This window comes from Camellia sinensis, chromosome 2 (genome assembly GCF_055761805.1).
Source record: "Camellia sinensis isolate YWXY chromosome 2, ASM5576180v1, whole genome shotgun sequence".
NCBI classification, from domain to species: domain Eukaryota; kingdom Viridiplantae; phylum Streptophyta; class Magnoliopsida; order Ericales; family Theaceae; genus Camellia; species Camellia sinensis.
The window spans coordinates 49,698,835-49,711,991 of record NC_138962.1 but is presented as its reverse complement, the minus strand read 5'-3'; the positions used below and the strand labels follow the sequence as shown (position 1 = coordinate 49,711,991).

General features: G+C 33.5%; 1 protein-coding gene across 5 annotated transcripts; it reads right to left on the bottom strand.

The window, feature by feature from the left end:
* Nucleotides 1-1,233: 1,233 nt before the first annotated feature.
* LOC145820028 (protein KINASE OF THE OUTER CHLOROPLAST MEMBRANE 1-like) lies at nt 1,234-10,402 on the bottom strand. Of its 5 annotated transcripts, XM_082914335.1 has the most exons (7): nt 9,765-10,397; nt 8,697-8,888; nt 7,192-7,562; nt 7,023-7,114; nt 6,445-6,918; nt 2,033-2,393; nt 1,234-1,493 (listed from the first exon to the last, which is right to left on the bottom strand). In XM_082914335.1, exons 2-7 carry the CDS (start codon nt 8,716-8,718, stop codon nt 1,485-1,487), a joined length of 1,329 nt encoding a protein of 442 aa, XP_082770461.1. In that variant the 5' UTR covers nt 8,719-8,888; nt 9,765-10,397; the 3' UTR covers nt 1,234-1,484. The 5 variants fall into 5 exon arrangements, with proteins under 5 accessions (XP_082770461.1, XP_082770462.1, XP_082770458.1 ...); XM_082914336.1 differs by lacking the exon at nt 8,697-8,888 and having other exon boundaries at nt 9,765-10,395; XM_082914332.1 differs by lacking the exon at nt 1,234-1,493 and having other exon boundaries at nt 1,838-2,393; nt 9,765-10,402.
* Between the last annotated feature and the right edge of the window lie 2,755 nt (nt 10,403-13,157).

Here is a 13,157-nt window from a genome sequence, read left to right as displayed (position 1 = left end):
CGACATGGGCCGGGCCCCTACACATTGACGATATGAACATTCACATTGACGGTGTGAACATTCACATTAGTGGTATTTTGGTAATTATGTCACCCATAGAACTTATTGAAATATAAGAAAATAATGTGAACTAAATGGAACATAAGTAGATGAAAAAAGTATTTTGGTCTTCTTATCTCAAATTGGACCTAATGGAATAGTAAAAAAGAATATGGGTTACATAGAATAAAGCTCTTAGAAAATGGATTCATCAAAAAAACTCCCTTTAAAAATAGATCATTTAATTTTTTTAAAAATAAATATAAAAAATCACAATTTACAAATTATTTTTATTTTTCCTGTAAATGGGCTATGTCCAAAAACTTACAAAATCTCAAATCGAATTAACGCAATAAAACTTCTAATAAACTGACAAACTTCTAATTTCATCTAATTAGGGTCTTTAGCATAGTGGTTATGTTGTACCTACTTTATAGTGTGAGGTTACACTACAAGAATTATCACTTTTGGCAACAAAAAAATTGGTCGCTAAAAGTCAATTTTTGGTCGGCAAAAGTTATCCGCGACCAATTTTTTTGGTCGCTACTTTGGTCGCCAATTGAGGGTCGGCAAAAGTAATTCGCGACCAAAATTATGGTTGGTCGGCAAAAGTTAAATTTCGCGACTAAATTTTTGGTCGCTAAATATTTAATTACCGCGACTAATTTTTTTTGTCGCCAAAACACTTTGGTCGCAAAAAGTGATATTTTCCCGACCAAAAAGTTTGGTCGCCAATTATCACATTCAACGACTAAAAAGTTTGGTCGCCAATTATCACATTCAACGACCAAAAAGTTTGGTCGCCAATTGTGACATTCCGCAACCAAAAATTTTAGTCGCCAATCATGACATTCCGCGACCAAAAAATTTTGGTCGCCAATCGTGACATTCCGCGACCAAAAAGTTTGGTCGTCAATTGTGACATTCCACGACGAAAAAAAGTTTTGGTTGCCATTTATTACTTTTCGCGACCAAAACTTTTGGTCGGCAAAAGTGAGTTTCCACGACCAAGAGTTGTTTTGGTCGGCAATAGATGTATTTTTTGCGACCAAAACTCTTGGTCGGCAATTGTCATTTTTTGCGAAAAAAAATAATTTATTTGTTGCGACTAATAAATTGGTCGCCAAAGCAGGAAAACAATACACCTGTAATTCCTAATAATTCATTCAATCCATAATAAACCTATAATTTAAAACATCATTCAAATTAACTGAATCATTAACATTCGACACAATACATAATTCATTAACATTCGACACAATACAACTATTCTAAGTTTTCATTCACAAGTCACATCCATCTAGCATAACAAATTGAAACAATACATAATTCAGATTTACAGCATCAAGAAAATTGCTTAATCCACTAAGTTGCCTTGATAGCCAATCAAAAAGATCCTTGCGCCCTTCCGTGCCACGCTTCGCATCCATCAAAGCAGTAGTGATCTAAGGCACCTAATAAAGAAACAGAATTGGAAAAAAAATAATCAGAGAAGCATGATAGTGGCAGCAACACTGGATTGCAAACCCGTATCTTTGCAAAAATCAATTAAATCCTATAAACATGTACATCGTATTGAGACAACTAGGTGGCATAATAAAACTGTACCTGTTGCTGTACCAGCAAATTTCAGTACACAATGATTAATAAGCTAACAGCCATAACAAATATAGGCATAGTTAACTATCAAAGCTCCATTGATTCAGTTCACTTTTATATATGATTTTTTAATAAAGTTGGTAAAGTTTATTTTAATGAATAATACCACAGATTAATTAAAACATGAATGATTCTGATGTTCTTAGTTTTAGATTAAACTTTGGGTTGTAGATGAGCAGCTTGAGCAGACATTCGATTTCAGCCTCACGAACTGGCCCACACAATACGATTCTGCCATCTGGAGCTCTGAGTAAGTACCCTTCCAAAGGGTCTCCCCTCCTATAAACCCAACAGCAACACTTCCATCGCGATGGATCGAATGAAGAATACTCACCGGTGAGTGCTTCTTGTCTTCCTCCTTCAAACGTACCCAATCCCCTGCTGCCAAACCAAATGTGACCTGCTTCAATGTAGATCCATGAACTCTTATTGGGTCGTGGATCCCATGGACCCGAACTAAAACAAACCCATTTTGATCTGCGTCACGTTCTAAACCAACTATAGTCCCTTCTGGAACATCCATGTTTTCATGTTCGCATGAGTTAGATGGCTTCCTGGACCGTACCATGTCCCCCACTTGGAGTTGATCTTTTGAAAGAAACCACTGTGTGTATCCACTGCCACTTGATTTGTCTATTATTGTTCTACTAGTGAGACCTGTCCAGCCTCCATCCTGAAGAACTGCATTCTGAGAGCTGCAAATTTGCAAGCAATTTTAAATGAAGGACAAGGACTGAACAAATAATTAGCAATTTTCCTTGAAATAAATTACCACGCATCAGAAGCTTAATGCAGCGTACAGAACACGTCTTCATATTCGTGGGGAAAAAAAAAAGATGCATGATAAGATTTAATTCAAATTTGACTGTTTGAATGCAGTCATGCGCAACTTCTACAGACAATATCATGATCTTGATACAGCAATTGCAGAAACAAATTTTAAATCTACAGTAATTCTGAAATGTCTGCTAGATTTTCAATCCCAGTGTACCCTTTTGTTTGGTAGTGCAATAAATAGATTAAACCCAAGCATATGGCATTAAGTACTCAAATTATGTACTTTTTTGGCTGGAAAATGTTTCTTTCTAAAGCCCTATTTCTCTACAGCTCTATTTTTATTTTATTTTTTCAATAAAAAATATGGAAGACACAAGAACTATATTCTATTTTTTCTCAAATGAAGGACACCTCAAGCAAGTGAGAAATAATTGCTCAACGACCAAACAATCTTGAAATAGCAACTTTATCAAATGCCAATTAGTGAGCTACTGTGAGAGCACATCTGGATGTGCCATCCCTTCAATCTTGGTTTTCCGAAGAACTTAAGTCACATTGCCATTCTCTAAAATTGAGCATCGAAGGAAGATGGGGCCATAACAATAATAGATAGCAGAAATGAAATCCACAACATACAACAAAATTCTTACACTAGACAAACAAGAAGAAAGAAACAGATATTATAATCAAGATCTCCATACTAGCGGCCTATGAAATGTTTCAAATGCAATAAAAGAAATTATTAGGATAAGTTTCTATTCATGTTGAAGAAAAATGGAGGATATTATTCACATGGAATGTTTAAATATGCCTTATATTATAAGGTTCAACTTTTGTGTAACATTGTTATGATGGTTATTCAAATTAGGATATGAAATCTGAATAATTGTTAACCATTAGGTACATAACGATTTATTTATCGAACATTTTTTGACAGAAATAGATACCTTAACTAAATGCACGCAATAAAAACACAAAACATAAACAAAGTAATATATATATGCGTGCACGTGTGTAGAATCTATGAAACTAAAAGATATCGTTTAGTTACCACTCCCATGCTCTAAATCTCACTCTTATTTCATACTCACGTAACTATGACATTCAATCATCCTCTCACTCAGCCATTGAGTCTAGACAACGACCATAGCAGAACATTATATTGGTCCATTTTGTGCAAGCCTATCTCATTTCAGATTTAGAATAATATTTCAATTGATAATAATTATTTTTATAAGTTTCAAAATCACTTAATGAGAGAAAACATAAACACGTCATTTTTTAATGATCAGTCTCTAAACACAACTTTACAAACCTCCCAACTCACTCTTAAAAAAGAACTCCCACCTTCATATAGTACTTCCAATTTCCAAACACTACTATTCTAATGTCATCAATAATTATTTTAAATACTATTCTCATATCAATTTTACATCACACAATGACAAATGGAAAGGATACGAACAATCCATAGGATTAAGTACTGACCAAAAAATCCATGTAATATGAAATTGTAAGCACTATGGATTTATAGATGACAGTGTAGGGAGATAAATACGTATAAACTAACAACTCTGTCTTTATCCTCGGATTAAGACATTTCATGTGCTTACAGTACCCAGGTTCAAAACATAAAGCTGGAACCTTCAAGTCTTCAATTTTAGATTCCATTTGCTAAATAAAAATATAAAAATGATTTATCTTGTAAGAGTCTTTAAGAGATTTGTTTGACTTGAAAGTTTTCAATTGTCTAATCATTTTCACTGTGAGACACACTATTCAGGTTGCGTTCAAGTCTCTCCATGGCCTTCTACCAATCTTTTTGACAACTTCAACTAATCAAATCACTTGGAGCATTGATTAGTCTAGATACAACATGAGAAATCATATTAGCTAAACTCCTCTTATTTCATCTTTAAAATCACCCATTTCTAATTTCCCATTATAGCACCACTTGTACTGCCATTCATGTATGTTGAAATCCTGATTCAGGTCTTGACTGGTTAACATGTCTGTCTCTAACTTATTCAATGTCAAATGTAGGGCTGTACAAAAACTCAAATCACTTGCCCAGCCCGACCAATCCGATCCGAAAATTAACGGAACGGTCGGCTCAATGGCATGGAATGGTCGGCTGCGGGTAGGAATACAAAATTTCGGTTTTTTGGGCGGGTATCGGATTGATACACACCCCAACCAACCGACTGATGATTATTACAAGAATATGTGGCATTGTTTTATTGGCCATCCAGATTACACATAATCTCTAAGAGATCCTCACCTGACAACCTTCTCTCTCTCTCTCTCTCTCTCTCTCTCTCTCTCTCTCTCTCTCTCTCTTATGTGTTCACATTCTCTCTCCATCACCCTTGAAACCCCCTCCCCCACAAAACACTCCCCCACTCCGATCTTTCCGATTACTATACCACATCCATGGGGTCAATGATGAAGGGTGATTCCTAGTGATTGATGTCAAGCTAGAAACCACTTGCAAAACTGATGAAGGCATATTGAAGTCACTGAATAACTGAGTCGATGACCCATTTTGATTACTGGAGAGTTTTCCCCTTTAATCTAATTTTGTTGTTCTATGGAAACCACCTTCCCTTTTTCTTTTCATTTTTTGTTCTGAGATGTTCTTCCCATGAATTTTATTTTATTTTATTTTTTTTTTTTTGGGGGAGGGGGGGTGGGGTTTTAGATTTTGGTTTTTTATTCTTGCGTTTGTGATTTTTTGTGACAGTGCAGTCTGCCCAAATCTGACCACAATGAATTTTAGAACGGTTGATTTCGAACACCACATCGGTCAAAATTGCATGATTACATTTTTAACCCGTCATAATCGGGTTGGGTCGGTTGACAAGAAAAACAATATGATCCGACCCTTGAACAACCCTAGTTAAATGTACTGTTGTATTGGAAATTTCCATAGACAAAAAGTAGGTTTGGTTGAATATCACATTAGTTTTAGAGTACGTGTTTTTAATCGGGAAAAAAAATACACCTAATTCACTTACTTTCAATCTTTAACAAGTTTTAGAACTTATTGTGTGAAAAACGGGAATTGTTACTGTAATGAACCCTAAATTATTAACAGATTCTTATTCTGGTAAGGTACATGGTTTTTTTTTTATTATTATAATTTTTATGGAAATTATTGCTCCCAAGGCTTTCCATGTAAATCGGTGACTTCTCTAGTATGGTTGCCTTTTGGATTGATTCATAGATATTGACTAGCATATTTGATCGAATTATTAAATCTTTAATTGGCTAGTAGTACCTAGGGTCTTGCCTATTCAGGCCCCTTCAGGTGCAAATTTAGTTGATCTCCAGTCTTTCACTCAACATTTTGTATTACTTTTTTTTTTTTTTGGGGGGGGGGAAGTACTCAACTTTCTGTATTACAATGCATAACTAGTTCTAAACCTCTTTAATAAACCTTTTCTTTGGACTTGGAAAGTATTGATTACCACACTCAAAAGCATTTTCATTCCACTCATCCTAGTTTAGGTTTATAGATAACTTCTTCTTATAATTGCCTGCCTTGTGAACAATTGACCACCAACAACAAACGTGTTCACCATCCTAATTTCTATTTTGAATTTACTAAAGTTATATCATACATCTTGTTAAGTCCAACTTAACTCATAACCACCAGACTGAGTATTATCTTTTCATACTTTTCACTTCAGATAAAAACCCTACCATAGTTTCATGAATACAAACTAATCAACAAACAACAGATAATTGGGTTGTTCTCTTTTATATCCACAATAAGTTCATCCATAACCATATAAATATGAAAACTCACTCCTCTTCTTTTCAATAAACCCTCCACATCATACCTGTAGGACCTCATCATTTGCTTTTTCTTGAGTCAATATATATCATATATCCATAGAATAACTCATCCAATAATCAACTGTTGAGGTTTTATTTTCTTTCATATTCAGTAAACAAAAAAGATACCTTTTAAAAGCAAGTAGGATGTCTGCCATCACAGGACGACTTCGGAGGTCATACTCAAAACACCCAATTATGACATTCTCAACAGCAGGAGGAAGGCCACTGGGAATTTGTGGTTTCTCTTGTTTTTTAACAACTAAGTTATATAATTCATCCACAGACTTTCCACGCCAAGGCTGAATTCCAGTGAACATCTCCACAATGCTGCAACCAAACCCCCACGAATCAGTTTCAAAGGATATTGGACCTCTTACTTCTGGTTGCCATTGCTCTGGAGCCATGTAGTTTGGGGTTCCAAGTCTTCGAGCCATATCTGAACTTAGCAATGGAATTCCGAGCAACACATAAGGAATCCCTAAATCTCCAAGAACTGCCCCCTCATTTTCATTCAAAAGGAAATTAAAAGGTTTGAGGTTAAGAACTAAAATCTCTTTTGAATGCAGTTCCATAATTCCCTGAGCCAAATCCATCCCATACCTGTTAAAAACACCATGAAAGCATATTAGGCACTTCACCATATTAGGCACTAAGGGTGAAAACCATAAAAGCATATGTTCATGTCCGCATGAAGTAAACATCACCTCAAAATATTATGCAATGAGAGTTTTCCCCCTTTAAGGCTACCCATTTTGTCACCAACTGATCCCTCATAGAATTTCATGACAATACATATCTGGAAGGACAAACAACGTTTAGCAAAAAGGGTGGAAATATATCAAAATTATAAACAAATTCAGATAAAAGACTTACCTTTCCACTAATAATCGAAATGCCATGCAACCAACAAACACCCTTTAAGCCTTGACATTTAGAAAACAAATCATTGAACTTATCTAATACAACCTTAACATTATCTTCCTTAATTGGATGCAACATCTTGATAGCCACTTCATGATACTCGTCATCTTCAGTTGCTTGATGATGAGTTGCTAGCCATAGATCACCAAAAGGACCCCTCCCAATTCTGTGTCTCAGTTTTATTGTTGCAGGGTCAATCCATGGACTAATCTGGTTTGGTGATGCTTCAACAGTCCTTATTTGACCAACATCACCTTCAATAAGCTCAAAATCAAAGGAAGCCATCTGTCGTTTGCCAATAACTTTTCCAGCCATTCTTCCTCCTGAGATAATAGTAACCATGAGTAAGCATTCCATACCCACAAAATACCATGTATAAAAAATTAAGTTAAAATAAAAACGCTTGTTTCAAATGATTGAGGATTAAAATAGTAACCTGTTGCAAATAATGAAGTTCTTCCTTCTCTGTTTGGATGAATTTTATTTTATTTTATTTTATTTTGATAAGTAAAGAGTATATGTACATTTTCCTTGTTGGGAACCAACAAAGCTTCTACCACATCAGCTGCAACATATCTAACCATGACAAGAAAAAGCAGTTACATGATTCTGTTGACAGCATCATGAGTACTGCATGGCATCAGAAGGCACCAAAAAGACATGACCAGAGTCCTTTTCCTTCCAAAAATGGTTTGCCTAATGTTGTCCCTATACATCATGGAGAATTACTAATTTTCTTTTTCTTTTTTCAATATTTTGAAGAAAATCAAGACATTATATTTTATTAGGGAAGAGGGATGAAAAGGTCAGACCCCTGACAAGTCAATGGATTGGGGTGTTCTGCTTGTCGACGTACTAGTTGCCCTGCCACAGGGGGTTCTATCACTGAGGATTTCTTGTAAATTCAATCGAGAAAGCTTCCTACTAATTATCACTACTTAATTAACTATGCAATCTAGCATTGAACAAGAAGTTTAGGTGATCAATTCCATTGTGTGTTTGATCACCAATAGAATGAAATTTTACAAGAGCTTTATGCTGCCAATTGGGCGACTAATCACTACTCTCCTGGACAAATTCCAGATCAGATCAGCCAATGATGCCCAATTCAAAGATGAATATTTAACTTAGTGAACATTTTATGATGAGGCTCATCCTAAAAAGTTTAAATGTTTATTAATTTGGCAAAAAAAATGGAACAAGTAGAATTATATTCCTAACCTAAGCTTGGAAGGACTACTATCTCCCACCTATCATTAACCTTTTCAGCAATCCTGATGAAATTGTTGAATTTGAATAGTATTTTGATTAAAATTATGAGAAGTAAAATGAATCAATAAATATTGAAATGAAAACCCTGGGAGGGCATCTAGTCTGGCTTTGGAGGCAGATTGAAGGTAGAGATTAACATAGTCAAGAAAAGACTTTACTAGAATACGTTGCCCATTAAGCTCAACCTTCACAGTCTTTCCAAGGCATCCCGCCAAGTCAATCACCCGCTTTTTCATCAGGGCAACAACATCATCTTCAAGATGAGTCATATTGAATTTTGATAAGTCAGGCTTAAATGTAACTTTTGTCCAGTTTTCGCTCTCCTTGCATTTTGTTATGACGGGCTCAGATTTCTTTCCCATATTGTTGGAGAAAACCTTCATAGGAGTGGAAGGAACTTGCCAGTTAGCAAAGCACATGAATCATAATAAGGCTTTGTAAGGAAAACTATATGTACAAACAACAGAATATGCTACCAACTTTTTTTTATAAAAAAGATTCAAATTAGAATTTACATATTAGCAGGCAAGCGAAACATGCATGGTATGACTTAAATTTGGAAGAAACCCCAATTGTCTTAGAAGGCTTTTACAGCCTTTACAAAGTTGGAAACCAGATAGCAAGTAATAAGTTCAATATTTGATGATGTTCTGCCTTTGCTATGCTTTGTCACTGGACCAAACAAAGCAATTGACGCATCTCTCAAAGGAACCCAACAGAATTCAACACAAATGAAGGTTATGTAATTACTCCTACTATATGGTTATGATGTAAACAAAAAACCTCAGTTTCAGACACATTAGAACAACATACCAATAACATTAGAACAACATACCAATAACAGAACCCTAACAGAAACCTAAATTCCACATGAAAAACTTCAAAATCAAAGATCCAAGTGCTCTGTAGTCAAAGCCCCTAGTTTATTTCTATTGAATTGGATCGGATAGGATAATCAATAACCTGAATTTTTAAAAAATAAAATAAAATAAAATAAAATTCAATATCTTCATTGACCCTAAAGTAAAGATATGCCTGCATTGTATAGATAAACATCCAAACATCAATAATTGCAAAGCAACCCTCAAAGTATCAGGAAAAGCATTACCTCAATTCCACTCTGTAATCGATTTACTTGACTGATTATTGACAATAATCAGTCTTTACCATTACCTCAATTCCACCAACAAATATCGATTTACTTGAAGCATAGAGAAGCATAGAGAGAAAGAGAGAGAGAGGGAGAGAGGTACCGGAGAGCTCCCATGGGGGTTCGAAGCAGAGAGAGAAAGAGAAGACAGCGGCGTCAATGTAGAATTTGAGGAAGCTGATGATGATGACGGTGGCTGTGGTGGTGGAAACCCTAGCCTTCGGTGACCCAATCGAAGCACAGTGTCGCGATTCACAATCGGAAACCCTACCTTGCGAGTGGGAGGATTGCGACTTGAAGACACTAAGAGAGAATGGGGGAGAGGCAGAAATGGAGGCCAGCGTCGGGAGCGAGCGCAAGAGGAAGGGTAGGAAAGAAGAACAGATAGGGAGAGAGAGACAGAGAGGGAATGGGAGGAGACGAGTTAAACCAAATTAGCCCAATCTGGGTTCGATTGATGCATCAACAGTGTGTGAAGTAGAAAATTACCCCAATCTGCAATTTTTTTTCTGAAATTCAATTCCCGCCCCACGATTCAAATTTCCCCCCAAACTTTTGGCGACCAAACTCTCAAATTAGTCGCAAAAATAGGTTCTTTCGCCGACAAATTTTTTTAGTCGCCAAATCTCAATCAACGGCGACTAAAATATTAGTCGCTAAAAGTACTAATTTGGCGACTAATTTTTTTTGGTTGCTGAAAATAAGTTTTTCGCGACCAAATTTTTGGTCGCCAGAAAATATGTGACATTCCGCGACCAAATTTGTAGTTGGTCGGCATAAGTATACCACTTTTTGCGACCAACATATTTTTTGGTCGCCAAAATATAACCTTCTGCGACCAATAAAATTTGGTCGCCAAAATTAATGATCATTCGCGACTAATTAATATTTGGTCGCCAAACGTCATTTTTTTGCGACCAAAATTTTTTTAGTCGGTAAAAGTGGTCGCAAAATGTGTAAATTCTTGTAGTGTTACGGTAATATTTCTTATATTTCTAATTAATCTTTTATTGAGTGATAATTTTTTAAAAAAACTTAACTACATCTACTCTATTCTTAGCCCATCTAATAACACGGGTAATGATATATAAATAAAAAAATTATACAAAATATTCATATAAAATATTTTCATATATAATGATGTAGCTAAATATAAATGTTTCATTTTAAAATAAAACACCTATATAAATGAGTTCATTTACAATAATGACATTGCCACATTATTATTATTATTATTATTATTATTATTATTATTATTATTACGAAATTTTTTATATGAATTTTATGTATAAATAGAATTTTCAAATTAACCCACACCCCTAACTTGAGAGAGTATGTCAAATGATTAAATTGATGTGATACACTTTTTGATAAATTATACTTTTAATTTATGTAATTTGATTTAAATTTTACTTCAGTCTTTATTATTTTAAATCGAACAATTTTGTTCTTACTCTTTAAGTTTAATTTTAATTTCTTTATTTTGTTTAAACTAGAGGTTAAAACTAATGATTTTATGAAACCAAGGTAGAAAAATTTAACGAACATTTAGATGGAATGATCAAAGTGAAATTGGTACAAAAGTGTAGGGATTAAATTATTTAAATTGAAACGATACAAACTAAAGCAAAATTTGAATTAAACTATAATTGTAAAAAAATATAATTTAACCTATATTTTTCTATTCATGATTTATTGTGTGATGAAAAAGTAAGACTAAAATTTGATGTGGTTAAACAATCACCATCTAAATTGGTTTTTTGGCAAGCCGGTACAAAGTCAATTTTTTGATTTTTTTAGATCACATCGCCTCTACTTTTTTACACAAAAAAGTCAAAAAGTTGGTTTTTTACCAACTTTTCAAAACTCCACTCACATTTACAACATAATAAATAAGGAAATTATACTATATATGCATTTTTAATTATGTCATTTTCTTCTTTAGTTATGATCAATTTTTCTTTTTTAGTTATGACAATATTTTAGTTATGACTTAAAAAATATAAAATTATATAATTTTATGTTTTAGTTATAAGTGCATATAATCTTTCACTAATAAATAATGCATAGGATAGTACACTAACTTAAATTTTGTGACTTATCTATTTTATAAAATACTTTCTCATGTGATTTTGGTTTTATTTGGTGTAATTTATTATAAATTAAAATTTGATAATTAGAAAGTAAAAGTTAAAAAACATCTCTTCTAATTTTTAGATAATTTGGGGGTTTGATTTTTTTTTTTGTGACTTTTTATTGACTTATTTTTGTCTTTTAATTAACTTTTCATAAAAAAATTTGAAAAAGTTTTTGGTTTCTAAATTACACCCAACGGGATAAATTGAATTGTTTTTTAAAAAAAATTAGTGGTGTTTGTTTTTTTGTGTGGGTTTTTTTGATTTTTAAAATTGTTTTGAGGATTTTTCAAAAAAAAAAAATATACTTTTTAGAATCATCTAAAGAAGACAGATTGAAAAAATAAAATTTGTCATAATTATGGAAAAAAGACCACTAATGATAGGTTTGGAGCATGAATTTAAATAAAAATTAAAAAATAAAAATAAAAAATAAGTAAACTATGAAATATAGTTATACTAGTGTATGTCCGTGCCTAAAGGCACGGTGTAAATAATATTTTGTTTGAATAATTTTCATATGCCATTCTCTCTTAAGCTAGGAACACTAAGAATCAAGTATACCTAATCTGTTTTCTCATGATATACAAAAAATGAATAGATAACATACATTTGAGCAAGGGGATCCCCTTTATTATAAACACAACTTCAAATAAAAGGAACAACAAAATGGTGTTCTCCCTTTGGAGCACACCATGCCAATACGAAAATAGTATTATTGATCAAAATCTAAATTACAAACACCTCAAAATGTTTACCTCTCAAACCAAACCAAATTTGTATAAGTTTACACAACGTTAATTTGCCATAATCTTTAACTTTATACAACGTCAATTATTTTCAAAGTTTGTCAACGATAAAACCAAAAATAGTATAAATTTTGCCCTCGAGATTGTTGCTCACTCGAGATTGCCCCTCTTTCAACACTCATCAATCAAAGAAGTGCACATTTAGTTTACACAATAATAAATACAAAATTATTAGAGATAAGAAAAACTTAAGCCTGAAAAAATGTAGACCTGTAAAAAGAGAGTTAATATTACCATTCACTTGTAGTCTTCATCCACCTGTAAAATACAGAAAAAAAAGCCAATATGATAATTAAAATAGACTACCCAATTCAAAACAAACACACGCATTGTCACACAAATGAAATGCTTTTTTTATAGACCACCAATTCAAACCAAACACAAACATTGTTGCAAAATAATAATTGGTTACCCAATGGAAACACTACAAACAAACAAAGCACATTATCAACACAGATACAAATTAATGATTGATAAAAATATTAATTTATAAAAATCAGTCAATATTTTCTTTGGATTTTATTTTTTTCAACTCTTTCTTTTTGAAACTTC